Source organism: Pseudocercospora fijiensis, assembly GCF_000340215.1.
Source record: "Pseudocercospora fijiensis CIRAD86 unplaced genomic scaffold MYCFIscaffold_12, whole genome shotgun sequence".
Classification (NCBI taxonomy): Eukaryota; Fungi; Ascomycota; class Dothideomycetes; order Mycosphaerellales; family Mycosphaerellaceae; genus Pseudocercospora; species Pseudocercospora fijiensis.
The window spans coordinates 846,271-866,845 of NW_006921543.1; the positions used below are offsets into that span (position 1 = coordinate 846,271).

The window sequence follows — 20,575 nt, forward strand, 5'->3', positions numbered from 1 at the left end:
AACTCCCATGCATGGTACTGGAATTCTGGGTGTTGTGGCACACGATGCGAATGAAGTTATATATGCAGTGGAAGTTGTGAAAGTTTTTGTCATCATACAGTATCAGTCACCGCATGATTGTTTGAAATGCTGTACTGTATGGTTGTAGATCATGCATTGCGAGAATGAACAATACCAATCATTCATTCCCAACAACTGGAATTCTGTCAGCAGACTCCGAGAGAATGTCTCCGCCGTGCCGCACACACGACGAGCGCATGTTCGGCAGCACTAGACTATTCTAGACGAAGCATAGATCTAAGGTATTGTACAGCTCCATCATCTGCCGCCTCTCGCTCCTGTCCGTCCCGCTCCTGCGCTGGACTACACAGTCGAGACCTCTATTTGGCATGACGTGCTGCAAAGATTCGTTTCTTTGGGGTAGGTGCTTGCGTGGTTCTACTTCTACCTCTCTACTTTCTGGACATTGCTCGCGACCGATCGCACGACCGACGACCGCATGGAACCGTAAAGAGCTAGCAATTGCAATATATGCTATACCACAACCACCTGTAGCCAGTCATGGCGGCCGTTGACCCTGGACTCGGATTGAACACTGCGCCGGCCGAGGATCCTCTGAAAGGAGCGATGGAGAAAGAGACGAATGGGTCGTTGGTCGAAGAGGACAGGCCTGTTGCACCTGATCAATTCGACCCGAAGTGGGAGACGACCAAGAAAGAGATCTGGGCCTATTATGCATACTATATCGGAAATAACGGGCTTACGCTATTCAACTTTGCACCGACAGCAGCCAGGAATTTGGTGTATCAGCATGCCGAAGCCATTGGAGGCAAGGATAACACCATTGTCTACTTCGCTGGCGCAAACAGGACGATCAACAGCGTCGTCCTTCTCTGCAATGGCATCAGCTTCGCGATACAAATCGTAGTCTTCCTCATTCTAGGATCTTACGCCGACTTCGGGACTTTTCGTCCAAACATCCTCATTGTTCTTTCCTTGATCGCCTGGGGCATTGGCTTCGGTTGGTTGGGAGTACACACAGCCGACGACTGGCAGATCGGTTTGGGTCTGTACATCGTCGGTTTAATCGCCTACCAACTCTGCCTCACGTACTGGACAGCCGCATTCCCAGGTCTGGCAAGGAACACGCGAGAACTTCGGAACAAAGCCCAAGAATACGAAAATGGCCAAATCACACGCGAACAGTACGACCACGCTGACAGCATGAAGCGTAACGAACTCAGCAACGTAGCTTTCTACGTCCAATCCGTCGCAGAAATCATCCTCCTCGCCATCATCGTCGGAATCATGTTCGCACTTCATGTCAACGCCTCGACGGCCAACAACAACTGGGGTCTCTCTGTCCTCATATCCTTCGCCTCGGGAGTCTGGATGCTAGTCGCAATTCCTTGGTTCATATGGGAGAAACGGCGTCCAGGTCAAGATCCTGGTATGAACATCGTCCTCGCAGGATTCTGGCAATTATGGCACGCACTCACGCAAATCTGGCAGCTACGGCAAAGTCTCTTCTATCTGATCGGATACTTCTTACTAGGCGACTCCCTCAACACCACTGTCACCGTCATCGCAACCCTCCTGAATGAGATTGTGGCGTATAATACCCTTCAACTCACATATCTCCTCCTGGTCGGAATCGCGGCGCAAGCCGTTGGAATTTTCGCCTTTTGGAATATTCAGAAACGATACCAGCTTTCCGACAAAGACCATGTTTAATGCCGTGGCTGTGGCGATTATCTTGCTGGACGGATGGGGAATGATCGGGATCTGGACGGATCAGTTCGGGTTTCATAATACTTGGGAAGTTTGGGTGTATCAGGCTTTCTATGGCTTGTTTGTCTGTCCTTGGTACAGTTATTCTCAGACGGTATGTACTCAGCTTCATTTCCGACGACAACGAGAAGAGGGAGGATTGTTCGACCCACCCCACCTGTTTGGCGGTGGTGTCAGAGATTGAATCATGTGGGTTGCCGCTGTCAAAGTGGCTGCCCGTCAATCTCCGCCTGCGCGTTTCCGCTCCGACGAGCATATCCCGCGCAGGGTAGTAGTGGAGAGTGTCTTCTCGTGCCTGCACGTCGCCGCTGGCCCGCTGTCATGTCCGGTATCCGTCCAGAGCGGAAAGCTGCAGCAAGCCAAGCCAAGTCAACACGCAGGTTTCCGTTTCCGTTTCCACCACCACCGCATCCACTCATCCTCCTCCACCCCTATCCACGCATCATCCCCAACACTATGGACGTCCCAACTTCCCGTCCATCACTAACCTCATCTCTACAGATGATCTCCGAAATCACCCCGCGCGGCAAAGAATTCCTCTTCTTCTCACTTTTCAGCATCATCGGCAAAACTTCAAGTTTCATCGGCCCGTTCATCTCCTCGGCGATTATCGACGACACTGGAGGGAATGACTCTTCGCCTTTTTCCTTCCTTTTCGCTTTGAGTGTCGCTAGTGCGGTTTGGTTGTGGTTCTTTGTTGATGTGGAGAAGTCGAGGATTGAACAGGTGGGGTTTTTGGAGAGGGAGGGGTTTGTGAGGGAGAGGAGGAGGAGGAGGATGGGGAGGGGGAGGAGTGGTGATGAATTTCGAGAAAATCCCACCTCTCACATGTGCCTGTAATAGCTCTTGGTCTAGGCATCTACGGTATAGAGCAAGCCAAGTAGTCATCGCCAGCATCGCCATCACCCACTGCAGACTCCTATGAAGATGTGAGTACTGCTTCCTCCTCTGCTTCCCCCTCGATTCCGGCGTCGCTGTTATAGAAAATACTAACATCACCTCAGATCATCGGTGATGCTGACGATTGTGCGAAACAGGTTCAGTATTGCCTTCATCTTCGCGCTTCCTCCGTGGGTAGCTGCCGTTGGCCTCAAATAGTCCTTTATCGCCAATATTTACCATTACCTGTCTGATTTTGAGGTGGGTCGGAGTTTTCATCAAATGGGTAAAACAATTCCGGACTCTTTCGGTGGCGCGGTGCATGCGATACTCTTATGACTTGTTGGATTCGGTGGGTATATGAGTCCAGACAGGAGCTTCTTCGCGCCTTCAAGGCTGACGCACCCTTCTAGGCCCACTTTTATCATATAGCAACCACGACGCCTCGTAGCAACCACACCTTCATAAGAATTTTGAGTTCTGGGGTTGTCAAAAAATCACATAGCCCTCCCGAAGGCTTTGAAGCGCACTTGAGCCAAAAGGGGGTCAATTGGATCAATTGGAGTCAAAGCCTGCCTGCGACAAGACAAGCGCGACAGCTGCTGCCTCCTCTTACCATTGCTCATTCCAAACATGTGCTGTTGGACGCTGCCGCCCAGCAGCATCCAATGTGTCACGAAGCTCGCTCGTGGTTTATGAGCGCGTGTGCCGAAGGTCGCAGTCCTTTCTCATCGCTGTCGCTCTATTCTGGACTATAGCGACCTTCGTTACGTGCTGAGTGCTTGGAAAGTCACGTGCAGATGCCTTAGGTGTCTGTAACTTTTGAAAATGACCAATCACAGAGCGCCAAGAAATCGACACACGTAGCATAACCCACGAGCGTGCTCCCCCTGGTCACCTGACCTTCGCTACGCTCCGGGAGGTGCCAGAGGTCGCCGCTTCGTGAACCATCATGGCGAAGCTACCAACAGACGCGATTACCAAACCATTTACCGACGAATTCAACGCAATCCAGAAGCTCTATGCCGAAGGCAAAATCAACGAGTGCATTTCTCGCGCTCGAGACCTCATCGCTGAGCCCGCTATCCCACGCTACCATAATATTCGAACCTTGCTCATTCTGGTAAACGCTGTGCCCGCTCGGAAGGAAGCTTGGAGATTCCTCGAGGATGCCCAGGTCCTGTTCCACCTCGTCCGCCGCTTCCATCTCGAGGGGGAGGACGCGGACATCGACAAGACTATACAGGAGCTCTGGGACAGCATTTCAGAATTGAAACAGATGCTTACTGGTGAACTGGACGGAGATGAAAAGCCAGAAGATAAGGTCCATTCCAAGCTTGCCGAGATCGAGGCACAAGCACAAGCAGCCGAAAGATGGACCAAGGCCGAGGAAGAAGCAGATGATGTGGCGCTGGGCTATTCAGTCGGGGAAGCACGCGAGAAGACGGCTTGTAAAGCGGCCCGGGTGAGCATTCTCGTAAATTTGCTTGCCCTCACAGCAGCAAACTAACTTGGCCATAGAGAAATGCAGAGTTCGCCGATTTCGGACAGAAACTACTTCTTGCTTCGCCTGCAATTCCTACGAATTCTGAGAACTCTGAGCCAGCTTCAGCCATTCAACAACCGCTTGGGCCTTCTCCCGCAAGTCGAGCAATGTCAGCAGCATCCAAAGCCGCGGGTTTCGGGATGGCTCACACGCCGTTCCGCCCACCTGGCCCATTCAAGAAGAGCAACATCGAGAGCAAGGGGCAAGATCAACAGGCCACATCAGGTGATAGCGTGGACGCTTCAAAGGTCCTTCTCCCTGGAGGACACGACGCACTGTCTGGGTATGCAGGAAGTATCAAGAGAGTGCAGCCTTCGGCTCTCCCACTTCGGCCACGACCTGGAGACCAACATGCAACACAGAGCGAGGATAGTGATCACGGAAATCCTGCTGTTCCATAGCAATTCCTTACTGAGCTACTCGGCAATTCAGCGGAGGAAGAATTCGGTTGGTAATGCATATGAGGAGGACGATCATGATACCAACAAAGTCTCGGAAAAGGCTGTCGACACGGTCAGAGTGAAGCGTATCGATTGGAAGGAAGTGACTGAACGGTGTCACCGCGATTGGGTTTCTAGGTCTACTGGTGACCTCTGTACAAGCTGTGTCTTCGAACTCAGATGCTTTTGGAAGACCGCCCCGGAGAATATGCAACGCCACCTAATGCTACCATCCTCCAATGCCGAGAACACCCATGTTCATGCCAAAATTTCCTATGACGAGTTTGAGTTATCTGCACATGACCACGGAGATGTGCGGTCCTTGCTGTTGACAATACCGACGATGGAGCCATAGGTACCTCCGATCATGATGAAGGTGCCGAGAGTGATGACGATGATTGCCCAGGAGATATGAATCCACCATCCAGTGGTTCGCTCAAACTTGCTCCTGTGCTTGTTGTCGTAAAGGTACATCAGACCCATTGGCTGGAAGGACATTGCTGTTGCGAACGAGGCACCAATGAGTGAGATGAGACCATCGAACACTGGGATACCACTTGCGATGAGGTAGGCGATGCTGCGAAGACTTAGCTCACTGCGTTTAGGTCTTTGTACTCGACCGCACTCACATGACGACTGTCGAGGTAGAGCCGAACCATGCCATCCAGTGAATTGGGGTGTTCCTGGTCAAGTGCTCGGTGCCTCTCATAAAGCGCATGAAGATGCTCTTGGCTGGCAAGTGGACGAAAAGCATGCAACTTGCGACAAGACCTGGCAGGGCAAGGCCATAGCAGACTCTCTTCATGGTCACACCAGCGGATCCAAGGGCAGGAGAAGCGACGTATGAACCACAGTAGTAGTACACAACGATCCCGATGACCAAGTAGATCAAAGCCACACCGGACTGGGCGATGACGAGACTCTTGGTGTAGTCCTTAGGGTTGCGCATTTCCGAGATGATGGAGAAGAATGCTGGAGTACCCGCGAAGGCAAAAACGATTGTCGAAACTGCGGAGATGGCTTCTGCGAAAGTGGCTTCGCTGTTGAAAAGCAGGTAGTCGGACTTGTAAACGCCAGTCTGAGGCGCTGCAGCAGGACGATCTTGCACTCCAACGGCAATAGTGAGAGAGAAGACTCCAGACTCATCAGCGCACGAAACTAGCATCAATCATGATCAAGCTTACCAGCTGTCAAGATGCCCGCCACACCGACCCAGGCAATCCAAGACACTCTCCCAAGAGTCTGAATGCTTCCAAACGTCCACCCAATGATAGCCGCAACAGCGACAAAAATGGCAGTGCATGCGCCGTGAAGCGACAAAGAGTTGAATCCGATACTGATACCAAGCATTGCCGAGCCAGACAAGAAGATAAAATCTATGCACGTCAGCTTGGCGCAAATGGCTTATCAATAAAGTTCCACGCCACTCACAGATGTTGAAGCCCCAGTATAGAATCTCCCTGCCCATTCGACCATACATCAACTTGCCAGCATCGTCAATGCCGTACACGTCAGGATGGAGAAGCTTGAACCGTCCAACCATCCAGCCCGCCCAGGTAGTCATGCTGCCGACTACCAGCAAGATTACGACTCCCGGAATCATCCCCAATGTGTGCAGAGCAGATGGGATCCCGAGCACACCGAGTCCGACCTGCGTTTTCATCATGAGCACCACAGTCCCCATCCAACCAACCTGTGCATCTTGGTCAGTTTTGACCCGACCTCCTCGTCGTCCTCGTCGTTCTGCAACCTCTTACGTTTTTATAGTTCGGTCCATCATGATTGATCGCTCCGAACACTGCATCGACGACATTCGCATCTTTCGGATAGTCCTGGACATCTCCGAAGTCTGCTGTCGGTATGGGAGCAAGCTCCTCGCCTAGCTTTTTTGCGTCGTCGTAAGGTGGTGGCATGAATGGCGACGTTACAACACAACCACAACCGAAAATGTGTGAGGGTCGGGAATAATAAACTGGACCACCAAGCAAGAGGTAGGTAGGTAGGTAATAATATACGAAAACAAACTTCTGATCGCGTGCGTTGGAATACTTACTCCATGAGGATTGAGGAGGTCCTTGCCCAGCTATTACTTGATACCCACGGGGTAATGCAAGTCTGTTCGGGTACTAACGGTGTGGATGTATCCACTTCAGCACTACTGTCTCGAGGATTGAGAGCAAAGGCGGCTAAGAAAGCACCGTCAAGTGCTCAATCAATTGGATTGTTACTTCTGAACCCCTGTCTACGCACGATGCATTCCATGGTCATGCCGGCCGGCTTTTCTCCAGAATGCGGATAGGATACGCACTACAGTACTCTTTTCTGTTGCTTGTCTTGTCTCTGTGACCTCAGCTGCGAGATTTTTTTTTTTTCTCTTTTGAAATGGGAAGAGTGCTTGGCGTGGTGGATGGTGGATCTTGAGGGATTTACTTACAGTATCTTGTCTCTCTGCCCTAGGAGTGAGTCTAGTCTAGTGGCCTTCTGGAAGTCTTCGAATTCTACTAGCGTTTTGCTTCTCTCGCATGAAACAATCGGGGCATAGCAGGCGCGTCGGTCTTTCCATGGCAGTCTGTGATGACATTGGCTAGAATAGTTCTAGCCAGCCTCTTTTCTCGAGAAAAGCGTAGAGGGAGGCCATTGCATTTGCCACAGCCATTCGGACTTGCAAGCCTCAAAATTGCATCCCACAAGATAAATAATTATAATGCCGTGAACAGACTTGGAAATAGACATCTCACTTCGGCCAACAACATCATACTGTAGATGAGAGAAGATGCATCCGGATCACGCATAAGCACAAGCACAAGCGTGACGAAGCCAAGAGGGCTCAGGTGATTGCGGTACTTGGCTGATGAGTTTTGAGGGACTAAAAACCTCTTATTCCGATCCGTGGCGACAGCGGTATTTCGAGGCCGCGAACCAACATCATCCTCGTGACTGTATGTGTCGACCGTGATACACTGTTGCGAGCGGCAAAAGAATCATGTTTCCGTGAATATGAACTGGTTTTCTGAAGTAGGAGGGTATGCTTTGTCCCCTGTTCGTCTCTGCTGTTGAGAATCTAGAGTGGTCCGACTTATTGGAATGAATTCGCTGGCCCCGCTGTATCATCTCCGTGTATAATCATCCCCTTCATCAAACTCCAAGAATATGCATCTGTAAAATTAATGCTTCGCTTCGCTTCGCGCTTCGCGTCTAGATATTCGGACTCAACTGATCATACTTGACACACTTTTCCACGCTCTCGATGCTCGCCTGCAGGAATTTCCTGGCCTCTAGACCAGCCCATACCTTGACCATCGACAGGTCACCTGAAGTGAGCATAGATTTGCCGGATTGGGCGCCGAGTTGGCGAAGGATTGGTAGTGCCCTGCAGAAACTAATTAGTCGACAGTTGCGGTGAGAACGTAAGGAGATCCTGCTCACCCAGAGAACAAGTCCAGATCCGGATCCAAAGTCCTTCCAATACCTTCCAGTAAGAGGATAGATAGTACGACATTGACGAAATCACCTTCGAGCCTGACGTGATGTGATCGAACCATATCCAAGACCTCATTCAAAATGTCACCGATCTTGATGTTGCCGAGCGCAAATGTCCGGCTCTTGACACCGAGGACTAAGTGCTGCATTCGCAATGCAAAAACTTCTTCATCGATGACAGCATCAGGTTGTCGACATCTCTCGACCATCAGCTTGCCACTCTTGTATCCATCAAATTCGGCGACAGATTTGAAGAGGTCCAAGAAGTTCTTACGATTCGTCTCATTCAATTCGGTCACCAGTCCAGCATCGATAAAGATGAGTTGCGGTCGATAGTTTTCTTTGTCGATTTGCTTCAGCGTCGCAAGCCAGGATTCTTTGTTGTCACGATGCGGTTTGAGACGGGAAATGACTTGCTCGGTGACGTCCTCCGAGCCTTCCACATCAGGCTTGCCTTTACCGGTCCAGCTAGGAAAGGGTGTCCGGTCGCGAACCGTTGCCGGTCGATAGAAGCGTACCATGACGTTTCCTGGATGGAGATCGGCATGGATGAAGTTGTCAATTAGGAGCATGTGGAGGAATGCATCGAGGCCTTCGTCAGCGATCTCCTTCTGGAAGACTCCGCCGCCATTGTGGAGGAAGTGCTCGAGTGGTATACCAGTAGCGAATTCTTCTACCAAGACTTGGCGAGTGGTATACTGGGTGTATGGGTAGGGAAACCATGCCGTTGATCGGGTGCGAAAGTTCTTGCGGAAGAGTGTCAAATTGGCGGCTTCGATTCGGAGGTCCAGTTGCAGTCTCATCATCTCGCCGAATTGCTTGACCTCATCTGGAAAGGAGAACCATTCCATCGTGGGAATGGCGTTGATGATATTCGCGAATGCACCCATGATACACAAATCTCTCCTCACAATCCGCTCGATCTTAGGGTGCAATACTTTGATTGCAACATACGTGCTCGGGACACGATTCGGCGTGCTCTTTAATAGCGGATCTACGGTCCTTAGAGCTCGTTCCCGAATGTTCTTCGGCGCTACCTCGATCTCCTGTTGACCTTCGCCGACCAGATCTGGTTTGAGCTTCGCTTTGTAGACCTGTGCAATGGCCCCAACGCCGAGCGGCTGCTCGTCGAACTCGTCAAAGATATCCTCAAACCGTCTCCCAAAGGCTCTCTCAATCGTCTCTTGCGTGACTTGCAGGCTATGCGCGGGAGCGTTTGAATGCAAAGCACTCATGATCCGACACATTTGTGTAGGAAATATATCCGTTCGACTCGCAGCCCACTGACCCAACTTAATGAAAGCTGCGCCAGCTCTTTCCATGCTTGACACCAGAAAGCCATACCACCACAATGTCCCGCTTCGTTCACCATCTTTATCTTTTTGCCGCGCTCCAAACCACATTACGGGAACCGTAGCAATTACGGGGACAAATATAATAACCAGATGAAAGAATCGAAATGTCGTTGCGATAGGTTCATAGATCCAAGTATCCAGGAATTTCCACAATCCAACACGGACTTTCTTGCTATTGCGTAATGTTTCCGGCACGTACTCCTCAATTTCCCGCCGAGAGATTTCGAGCATATGTTCCTCGTGCGTCTTTCCGTCATTGTTGTCCTCATCGTCCTCTGCGATCGAAACGAATGCGGCGGGGCTGAGAGCTGCGAGAAGGAGTGTTCCTCCCTTGACCGGCGCGGGAGGAGGTCTGAAGGTTCTCCGCGCATTATGGAAAAGATTGGAGAATGACTTTGTACTACGCCCACTTCGTATGCTGTAGTTGATATGTCGAATGACCCGAGGTCGGGCAGGCGTCGTATTGTGTATGGCTCTGAGGCATGTCCGGCCTAAGGAGATGGTGGCTCGCATTCTGTGGCGAGCGTTTAATGTCACCGGAGTCCACTTTGGATCATTATGGTCTGTTTAATGGCCACTGTGAAGCCTGTCGCTGTCGTCGTCGTCGATGATCCAAGGGAAGGTTGAATGTTGACTTGCAGCGGGAGAGTTCGCGTTGTTTCTTCGCTGGCATGGGTCGCAGAGCCGCATACGTCAGTGATGATTACGTGGAAATAGGAACAGGGATACATTCACTCTCGACGCTGCATATATGTACCATCAATGTGCCAAAGAACATCATTGGGCAAGGCTCTTGTCAGTAACCCTCCTCAATAGACACAAGAATGGAAGCCAGTGCCAGCACGCATATCGGATAACCCGCTTTCGAATACCTCGTTCTTACACCCTCGTCTATCTCCAAGTCACTATCGTAACATTCTACAGTAGTCCGAAGGGATGAGGCCTACCATCCCTCCCCATTTATCTTCGAATGTGGGAGCGCAGAAAACTGGAGAGAATAAGTCTGCGACCTGTACAGTGCAATGGCCACTCAAGAGATGAGTGAGGTGCAGTCCACAAAGTTGTCCACCACACTTTGAGGGATACCAAGCACGCTAAGCTTGTACATGGCTGCAGCGAACTCGGACGTCCAGGTTGCTGCACCAATATCAGCAAATATGACCTACTGTTCCCTCGATCATCACCTACCTTGATCGTTCGCAAACGCCGTGAACGCTTTGCCACACTCCGTGGTAGCATTGGAAAGGTTGACGTCCGAAGCGAAGCTGTACACGCCACGAGTACGAGATTGGGTCTGGCTGTAGTAATGGTTATCCCAAACAGTCGGGTCGGAGTCTTGCGCACCTGCATATGAAGTTAATTGTCCGATACTTCCGGAACGGCAGACACTTGTTCACTCACCTCCGAATGGAATGCCGTTCGCCTGCTCCGTGAGCGAAACGCTCACTGTGTGAGCACCCATCAAAGCCGCAAGTTCCCTCGGACTGAAGGTTTTATCTTTCCAGAGCTTGATCAAAGTATTGTAATCGGATCCCTTCCCAAATGCTTGCGGCAGAAGTCCTCCTGGAGAAGCTGCGCTGGATTCCTTCCTCCCTACCACGGTCTTTACTGTTGGACCTCCTCGGCAGCTTTTGATTCCCACACTCCCTGCAAATTGGACGAGATCTGCTGCGCTCACGCCCTGGCTCTTGTATGTAAGGTATTTCGGCAGCAGGAACGGATCGCGATAATTCTGCTTCATGGGAGCGTTATCGCCTCTGGATATCTCTCCGTCATTCAGGAGGAGAGAGCCGTCTGCACCTCCAGAAGCTGGAGCGATGACGGGGTTTTTGACCGAATAACCAGCTGCATCGTGAAAGGCGAATCGAATGGCGGATCGGGCGAGGTCATTACAGCCTGAGAAAGACCGTTTGAGATCCTCTGCCACTACGCTCCAGACTAGTGGGCAGGATGACTGTGACGCCGTTAAAGTGCTTGCTGGGCTCCGTGGATCAAGGGGTTTCGAGTTGCCTATTGAAGACACTGTGGCCGCCGTGCAAAGATTGTGTGCGAGCAGCAATGCGGCGACACCGAAGGTCAGGGACCTCAAGGCCATCATGGTCAGGACCGTAAGGAATGTGAAGAAAGGGAAGACTAAGATTACCGATTTCCAATGGCGAGACTGTCGTATTTTGTGCAAGAAGCACAACAGAATTTACTGAGCGCGTTTCAGTGAAACGAGTGAAAGGGGTTCACGACCCGCGTCACAAAAATAATTCGCTCTATTGAGCAAATATTGCCACACTACCGACGCCTACAAACTCAGTAGTAGCATTCCCGTCTTCACACTATGACTCGGGATGGAAAGACTAATGATAAGCCGTCCAGGAACAACTCAGGGGATCGCGGGTAAGTTTAGGAGAATTTGTGATCTTCAAAGACACGCTAAGAGGGACCGAATCAGATTCAACTTGTCGCAGCTTCCGAATTCGGTAATTTCCTCGGGCTGTGGGGATGCTTTAGAGCGTGATAGGGCGACTACTGTATACATTCTTCATCGAAGGGTTAGTGGCGCTGCAAACTCTTCAGCACGAATTGACGTTGAGGGTCGGACAAAAGCTTGTGTTGGATAAGCAATGTTTTAGTACCGTGAGATATGAGCTTGCGCGGCGGACGACGTGGTTTGGGAGCACGGCATGAGCCTCTCACGACATGGTTTGTCTTTGGCTGCGCTGCGTCAGGATCTGGGCCCGGTAACTCACTCCACATGGACGTTCAGTTACCCTTCTGAACTCACAATGCTTGTCAGAGAACAAAGAACCTCTTTGTGAGTCCTCCATAATAGCATTGAGTGTCCCTGGGAGCAACAGCATCCCGAAGGACGGTACAATAGCATTGTACGAATAGCATTGTACCAGCACAAAGAACTTCGGGCCCTTCTGTCAAAGTTCAATAACTGACAAAGCCCGTGCAAGCACAAAGACCTCTTCGTGTGAGCAGATGATAAAATGCAGGAGGGAACATGCATTCTATCGAAATCACAACCTATCACTCGAGCAGTCAAAGGAATTCAACACGATCTCGCAGGTCGAGATCTTCTAGTTCGAATACAACGGCATTTCACTCGAGCAATCACATCAACCTAAGTATTTGCGATCTTCCGAAAGACACCACAACGCTTCAACGCCATCATCATTATGAAGTCAGAGACAACCTACAACACTCGCAGTGGCGAGGTCCAAGCTGCTTGTCGCCGTCAGCACAAGTCCCCCGAAGACATGAGCATCGACGAGATATGCTCTCTACCTAAGGACAACATTGGCTATCAGTATCTGATCAAGCTCTTCAAGCACCTTGAGGTGTCAGATATCCTCTATAAGACGGCTAACGACCAAGACATGTTCACACGCGCGGCGTTGATAGGGCGCTTCAAGGACGCCATCTGGCACGGGCCACGTGAGCACAATTCCTCGCACGTTCGGTTGGAACTGGACGTTCAGGAAGCTCGAATGCTCAAAGGTCTATCGCCACTCCCAAACTCGTTCATGCTCAATACTAAGTATGACGCAGAGACCCGTGGTCTACACCTACCAAGACGCCATCCGGACTTGAAGTCATGGCTCGAGCAGCACGGCGTCTACACTGACCAGAAGTCGATACCAATCATTGATCAGCACAAAAAGGACGGTAAGTTCAACAAACCCAAGTCCAAGCCCAGACGCAAGGTCATCCAAAGCTCACTTACTCCTAGAGATCTCCCAAGCTTACGCTCTAGCTCAAGCACAAGCTCACGCCGCTCAAGGAAATCGAACAATTCCAAGAGCGTCAAGCCTGACGATGATGTCCCAGAGTTAACCCAAGAGGAGTACCAAGAGAGACAGAAACTGGCGGCTGCACAAGCAGATGCCAGAATCGCACGCTCAGGACCTCGTAGTTTGCGCGAATGGGCTGCAAAGCTGGACGAATACGTCCCACCCTTGCGCTCTTTACCGGCAGATTGGGCAGCGAAACTAAGCCCTCAAGAGATCACTCAGCGAGAACAAGCTCGTAGGGAAGCAATCGACGAACTAGAGGTAGCTGTCTTGGCAGCTCATGTCGAGTTCGAAACTGCCCTAGACGAAGCATCGCAAGCTCAAGCACAAGTCAAGCTCAATAAAGCGAGATTTGAATTGAAGCTTGTCAGAGGCGATGATGATCTGATGGATATTGATGGCTACTAGTCTCACGCTGTGAAGTGAGGCAATTGTGATGGAATATCGACATCTCAGGCTCTTCGGCGCTGGCGGTATGTGTAAGTTGCATAGCATAATCTTCAACCCTGCTCTTGATCGTTCTCCATCTGACACTAATAATAGGCTCCAGCTTTCATCGTAGAATCACATTGTTGTAAAGTTCCAAGTTCCTCCATCTTTGAAGCTGTCTTCCACGTGTGAAGCATGCTGCGTAGGCTTAAAAGGCCGTTTCGTGAAGGCTAGGGCAGTCGTTGACGTGGCATTGTGGCTGATTTGCTATCTGTACAATCCAGGTCAGCATCTGAGCGAGGTGAGGAAGACCATCAACTAATAATCACACAAGCTCCAAGCTCCAGGCGACAGCACGGAGTCAAGCATATCTGTCACTGGATGTAAGTCGTGCGGCATCACTCGAGAGCTGCTTTGCCACTTCTTCAACTGATCACGCGCCAGACCCTATGATGACAAGAGATTGGTATATAATACCTCTCAGCCCCTGATGTTCATGTGATTGAATACATGCTATCTTCCTCGAGCCTCCTACCTGTGCGAAAGTGGACGGAAGAATCGGCGATGTTTGGATCATGGCCCATTGCCTGGGAAACGGGTGAAGTTGTTGTCTGTCAACGCGATGCTCTCCAAGCTTCGTGAGCTCGCGAACACCAAGACTCCTCCTCACCGGCTCAACTCCTCCCAGCTGCACAGAAGCCCGAGATTCCACATCGCAGGTTCGTCTCCCCTAGACCATTTGATTCCTCCATCAGAGATACTCACATGCACGCAGCCGCACGATTAGATTGACCCCTTTCCAAGTCGTCAATGGCCTCCTCTGCCCCTGGCAGTCCGCCGGCCAAGGCGAAGACGTCTAACAAAGAAGAGAAGACGTTCGAGTTCAAGCCAGGAGAGATCCTCGGAGCTTACAAGGCGCGTCGCGACACCTTCGACCCTAGCACTGCATCTGATGATCATCTCTTCGGACTGCCGCTGGTGCACATCGGCTACGATGTGCTCATCGAGCTGCTCAAGAGACACAACCCCGACAAGATGCTTGCCAACATCAAAGGCACCGCGCAAGATCGAGCTCAGTATCGTGCTCTCAGAAAACAGGATCTGTACAATCGCTTCCACCAAACGACTCTGTGGTTCGACGAGAACAGCGAGAATGGAACGACCAGCCGCGTAGCGGTGGAGCTGGAGGTTCAGGAGGCACGTCGAGCGCGTGGTCTTCCTCCCCTGTCAGACGCATTCCTACACACCGAAGATGGAGACAACGTGTTGCGCTGGAATCTGCTGCAGCAGAATTACACCCTTCGTTACTTCCTCGTGAGTCAGAACTGCAACATCGGCTACCCTCGCTCTCAAGTGCCACCTCCAAAAAAGCCCAGCACCCCGTCACGGCAGAGAAGACCCATTTCGCACGCCCAGCAGAGCGCTCGAGTCGCCACTTCATCAGCAACTCAACAGCACTCACCATCCCGCCGTCGTACCGTCACCACATCAATGACCACCGCACCCAGCTTCGACAGTCGCGCTCCCCTGACCATCGAAGGACTGACGGAGCAACGCAATCACTTCCATCAACTGAAGAACGACTTGTGGATGGAGATCTCGCGCTACGACGACGACATGCCCGAAGATCTGATCGACGAGTTCCACGAGACGCAGCGCCAACTCCGCGACACGGAGAACATCTTACGGCTGAAGATCGAAGAACAAGATCGTCGCGCTCGCCCCGTCGCTCCTCGTCCACGGCGTCAACTTGGCCTGATGCGTGAGAGAAACATCTCAGCCGCCCCTGAAGAAGAGCCATCAACTCGCCGTCCCGAGTCCATGCCTGAACCTCCCGCACAGCGTCGTCGACTCGGTCTGATGCGCGAGAGAGCCATCCCAGCCCCTGAAGAAGAGCCATCTGAAGCCGCTGGCATCGACAAAGAATTCGCCATTTCAGATTCGGAATGATTTGGAGGGAAGATATCAAGCCTTTCCCATTCTGGGGTTGCGCGGTTGGGAAATTCCGAAGGAGTTTTTTCTTTGTTGTTAGAGGAATTGCTGGGTTTTGAAAAGGTTTTGAGTATAGATACCCATATGCAGGTTTTGGGGTTGGGATGGTAATGAAAGGGAATACTCCGCTCACAAAGGAATGGTACAGATAGGGAAAAGTAATGGATTGGGACAGTAAATTGCCATATGCCTTCCGTCGTGTCTCTTGGGCTATGCTGCTAACTTCTATTCTCGAGGACTTCATATAGGTCGCAGTAGAGGAAGCGGTTATAGGTGAAGAGCTCGGTGCTCCACTTTTAAGAGGCACTTTCTACCAAATCTAAGCGACCGCTCCCACATCCCCTTAAGACTATACTCCTAAGTTCATTTCTCGAGAATCTTATATAGCTCGTAGTAGGAGAAGCGGCTAAGGGTAAAGAGCTCGGTGCTCTACTTTTAAGAGGCACTTTCTACTAAATCTAAGCGACCGCTCCTATATCCCCTTACGACTATGCTCCTAAGTTCATTTCTCGAGAATCTTGTATAGCTCGTAGTAGGAGAAGCAGCTATTCGTAAAGAGGTCGGTACTTTACCTAAAGAAGCACTTTCTACCGAATCTAAGCGACCTCTCCTATATCTCCTTAAGACTATACTCTCGAGTTTCTCTCTCGAGGATTCCGGGGCTTTCCTTCTACTATATCTTTTAGGCTATAATACTAATATCTCTTTTCGCTAATTTAATACTTCTTAGTTTATATAAAGCGGTTATTTATAAAGAGCTCGGTTCTTTACTTAAAGAGGGCTTTCTATCCGCTATATCTTTTAGGCTATAATACTAATATCTCTTTAAGTTTTCGCCGATTTAATACTTCTCGATTTATACGAAGCGATTATTTATAAAAAGCTCGGTTCTTTACTTAACGAGGGCCCCTACCCTAACCTGTTCTTTAAGCTATACTACTAGCCTCTATTCTTACCGATTTTATACTTCTCGTAATACTAATATTAGAAGCGGCTATTTATAAAGGACTAAATACTTTGCTTAAAGAGGGCTTTCCTTCCGCTCTATAAGAAGGGGTTATATTAGCAGGTAGATAGGGTAGTAGTAGGTATAAGTAGTATTCGATAAGGATCTAGGAGGAGAGGGAGGAAGGTAGGAGAGTTAGCCTAATGCTAAGCGCTAAGCCCTGCCTAAGGTATCGAGACCCTAGCTTTACTCGGCCTAGTTATATACTAATTACGTATAGCCTCTTTAGCCCTAACATATACTTCCCTTATAAAGGCCGCGCCCTCGTAGCCTTTCTATATTCTAATCTCGACCTCTATTACTACTAACTTAGCAAATCTAATAAGCTGCTTAGCCGCGCTAAATTAAATACTTAACTACCTAATTATATAACTATATTAAACCTTACCTTCTAATACTATATCTAACTCTAACTACGCTATCTTTGTATATAATAAAGTAATATATATCTATAAGAATTAAGGGCTATCGACTAATTACAATACGAGCGCGTCTTCCCTACTATAATAGGTAGGCGTACGAGGTATTATAGTACTGCCTCCGTTCTAAGTAATGTCGTACCGAGTTCTTTACGTCTACTCTTAAAAGACCTAGAAATGTCCGCTTCCGAGGATTTATTCTTATTATTACGAGGGCTATTATTTACTATCGTAGTTTCGCTAGCCCTAATTAGTTAGGTTTAGTAGCCTTTAATTGTTAATTAATCTTATCTTTTCAAAAACGCAGTTCGTCTAGTTTCTATAAGTAAAGGCTATTATAAGTGTAATAGTTAAGGTTCGCTTTGCTTAAAGGGTCGGAAAGATTAAGGAGTAACCTATTATCTATAAGATCGACCTCGGCTGTAAGAAGGGTATATTAGTAGGTAGATAGGGTAGTAGTAGGTACGAGTAGTATTCGATAAAGAGCTAGGAGGAGAGGGAGGAAGGCAGGCAAGTTGGCCTATTACTAAGCGCTAAGCCCTGCCTAAGGCACTAAGACCCTAGCTTCACTTAGCCTAGTTACATGCTAATTACGTATAGCCTCTTTAGCCCTAATATACGCTTCCCTTCTAAAGGCCGCGCCCTCGTAGCCTATCTATATTCTACGACCTCTATTGCCGCTAACTTAGCAAGTCTAACAAGCTACTTAGCCCGCGCTAAATTGAATACTTAACTATCTAATTATATAACGATATCAAACCTTACCTCTAATACAGTATAATATCTAACTCTAACTACGCTATCCCTATATACAATAAGCTATAAAGTGATATATATCTATAAGAATTAAGGGCCTTCGACTAATTATAATACGAGCGCGTCTTCCCTACTATAATAGGTAGACGTACGAGGTATTGCAGCCCTACCTCTGCTCTAAGTAATGTCGTACCGAGTTCTTTGCGTCTACTCTTAAAAGACCTAGCAATGTCCGCTTCCGAGGGTTTGTTCGCTTCCGAGGGTTATTATTCTTATTGTTCGTAGTTTCGCTAGCCCTAATTAGCTAGGTTTAGTAGCCTTCAAGTATTAATCTTATCTTATCTTTTCAAAAAACACAGCTCGTCTAGTTTCTATAAGTAAAGGCTATTATAAGTGCAGTAGTAGAGGTTCGCCTCGCTTAAAGGGTCGGAAAGATCGAGGAGTAACCTATTGTCTACAAGATCGACCCTAGCTAGCTTAGCTCTATAGTTTTGCCCTTAGTTAGTCTATTAGTCGCTTAATCTTTTAGGCGGCTTCAAGTTTTAACTTAGCCTTAAAGTTTTGATTAAAGTTTTAATTAAAGGTGCCTTAGGCTCGTAGTGTAGGTAAGGTTGTCTTTACAAGTGTAGTAGCAATAGCAGGTAATGTTTAACAATAGCGGCGCTAGTCGTCTTAGCGCTAACTTTACCTTCTTCTAATTTCCTTCTCTAACTAACAACAACTCGGTAACACCGTTACTAATATAGCTATGTCCTTCCTTCCTTAACTAGCAATATACCCCGTAACACTGTTACTAATATAGCCGCGCCGGCCGCGCCGATTGCCTAGGCCTCGAGGCCTTAATAGAATAAAGGATTAAGAGGGGGACCTAAATACTAGGAGAAGGGCCTTATAGGGCGCATTAGTAAAGAGGTAGAGTCCTTAAAAGAGCAGGCAATTAGCTAACGCGTCGTAGCGCGCCTAGTGTAGTCTTATTGTCCTTTGTTACTAACAACTACTTGTCTCTAATTAGTTAGCTAATAGCACCCCGGGGAGAGTATTATTCCTAGGCGACATTATAGGCCCTTAGCCTTCTTCTTGTTCTTTATACTAGTCTAATACTTATCTAATAACTTAGTTATATCCCTAAAGGAACCTCTAGCTTCCTACAAGTCCTATTTAGGCGAATAGCCTTGCTATCTTAATAGGTACTCCTTCTTGCCTTGCCTAGTCCGGTGCTTTAGAATACGTTCTATAGACTATAGCTCTTTACTATCCGCTAGTATATCTTCGTGTTTAGTAGGGGCTTTATCCCCCTCGCGTAGGTAATATAGCTTAAGGAGGGATATATAGAAGGTGTTATAGATAGTGTAATAAGGAGGAAGCTATAACTAATAGGCCTATACGGAGGAGCCCTTAACTTCTCGAATGCGGAATAGACTAATATATCTTAGTACGAGCTTAGGCCTTGTTTTGCCGTTAGGTAATAGGTACTTACGGATGCGGAGGTTCCTAGTGCTTAGTACAACTATGTCGCCTTGTTTAAAGGTTATTAGCGTATAGTGCTTGTCGTAGTAGGTCTTTTAGTACTCTTAAGCCTTTGTCAACTTCTCGGCTATCTTAGTATAGATTTCTCGCATCTTCTAAACCCTCTTAATAGCCGCTAGTGTTTCGGGTACTTAACGCGCTTCCCTTTCCTTACGCCCGGCCTCGAGCGATAGGGAGTCTTGTAGTATAGCAGCGTTCTAACCTATTATAGCTATATATAGTAAGACCTTAGTTAATAAGTAGACACTATTATTGTACACGAATTTAGCTAGTTGTAAGAGGTTAACCTATCTGTTAGGGTCCTTATTAATGTAGCTACGTAGGTACTGCTATAGCGTAGTATTCTGCCTCTCTGTTTGACCGTTAGTCTGTAGATAGAAGGCTGTTAACAGTCGATGCTTTAGTCTCAGTTGTAGGCATAATTCGCTCTAATAGTGCGATATAAATGTCGAGCCCCTATCGGAGACTATCCCCTTAGGGGTCCCCTAATAGCTATAGAAGATGTTGTTCTATAGTGCTTCCGCTATATTAATAGCCGTCTAATCCTTTCGAGTAGGAATGTAGCGAGCACCCTTAGTAAATCGGTCTATAATAACTAGTATAGCGTTAAAGACGTCTTTGCTTCCTCTTCGCTTAGTAGGGGGAAGACCTATAATAAAGTCCATTATAAGCTCTGCAAAAGGCTTCTTTAGAATAGGGAGTAAAGACAACTCGCTAAATAGTAAGTGCTTTAGTGCTTTAACTCGCTAGTATACTATATAGGTCTGTATATACTCCTTTATATACCGCTTACTATTTAGCTAGTAGTATATGCGCGATAGTAACTCGTGCGACCTCTCTATACTATAGTAACTAGCGAGCTTACTATTATAGTGCCTCTTTAAAAGCTCTTGTCTAATCGATTGTTTAGCGGGGACATAATATCTACCCTTAAACTTTAAGTAACCTTTATCGTCGATCGACTAACTATTACTCTTGCTAGCTCGAGTCGCCCGCCTACTTACAAGCTTATTAATGCGCTCGATAGTAAAGGCGTCCCTCTACTAAGCACGTAACAGCTTATCTATAAACGATTAACTATCCCTATTTGCAAGGTTATTTAATAGTACCCTCGCTATCGAACGAGGTACGTATTGTATATATCTAATAGCACTAGCAGCCGGA

General features: G+C 48.6%; 5 protein-coding genes across 5 annotated transcripts; 3 read left to right on the forward strand and 2 right to left on the reverse strand.

Annotated features, from left to right (window-relative positions):
• Positions 1–561: 561 nt before the first annotated feature.
• MYCFIDRAFT_191492 (uncharacterized protein) lies at positions 562–2,889 on the forward strand (the record flags this gene model as incomplete). The annotated part of the gene is made up of 4 exons (XM_007933925.1): positions 562–1,668; positions 1,724–1,885; positions 2,293–2,540; positions 2,796–2,889. 4 exons carry the CDS (start codon positions 562–564, stop codon positions 2,887–2,889), a joined length of 1,611 nt encoding a protein of 536 aa, XP_007932116.1.
• Positions 2,890–3,622: 733 nt separating this feature from the next.
• MYCFIDRAFT_88718 (uncharacterized protein) lies at positions 3,623–4,589 on the forward strand (the record flags this gene model as incomplete). Its single annotated transcript, XM_007933926.1, has 3 exons — positions 3,623–4,135; positions 4,192–4,325; positions 4,508–4,589. 3 exons carry the CDS (start codon positions 3,623–3,625, stop codon positions 4,587–4,589), a joined length of 729 nt encoding a protein of 242 aa, XP_007932117.1.
• Positions 4,590–4,929: 340 nt separating this feature from the next.
• On the reverse strand, positions 4,930–6,569 carry MYCFIDRAFT_42408 (uncharacterized protein; the record flags this gene model as incomplete). The annotated part of the gene is made up of 5 exons (XM_007933793.1): positions 4,930–5,233; positions 5,286–5,790; positions 5,841–6,032; positions 6,088–6,349; positions 6,414–6,569. The coding sequence occupies 5 exons, from the start codon at positions 6,567–6,569 to the stop codon at positions 4,930–4,932; spliced, it is 1,419 nt and encodes a 472-aa protein (XP_007931984.1).
• Positions 6,570–7,851: 1,282 nt separating this feature from the next.
• On the reverse strand, positions 7,852–11,589 carry MYCFIDRAFT_217057 (uncharacterized protein; the record flags this gene model as incomplete). Its single annotated transcript, XM_007933927.1, has 5 exons — positions 7,852–8,026; positions 8,083–9,982; positions 10,566–10,628; positions 10,680–10,835; positions 10,893–11,589. The coding sequence occupies 5 exons, from the start codon at positions 11,587–11,589 to the stop codon at positions 7,852–7,854; spliced, it is 2,991 nt and encodes a 996-aa protein (XP_007932118.1).
• Positions 11,590–11,643: 54 nt separating this feature from the next.
• Positions 11,644–15,951, forward strand: MYCFIDRAFT_179935 (uncharacterized protein; the record flags this gene model as incomplete). The annotated part of the gene is made up of 22 exons (XM_007933928.1): positions 11,644–11,664; positions 11,694–11,733; positions 11,761–11,809; positions 11,839–12,092; positions 12,125–12,243; positions 12,280–12,297; positions 12,335–12,354; positions 12,389–12,438; positions 12,468–12,557; positions 12,618–13,648; positions 13,691–13,704; positions 13,739–13,840; positions 13,870–13,899; positions 13,946–14,012; positions 14,046–14,101; positions 14,156–14,203; positions 14,258–14,434; positions 14,469–14,565; positions 14,594–15,554; positions 15,583–15,735; positions 15,767–15,845; positions 15,879–15,951. 22 exons carry the CDS (start codon positions 11,644–11,646, stop codon positions 15,949–15,951), a joined length of 3,549 nt encoding a protein of 1,182 aa, XP_007932119.1.
• Between the last annotated feature and the right edge of the window lie 4,624 nt (positions 15,952–20,575).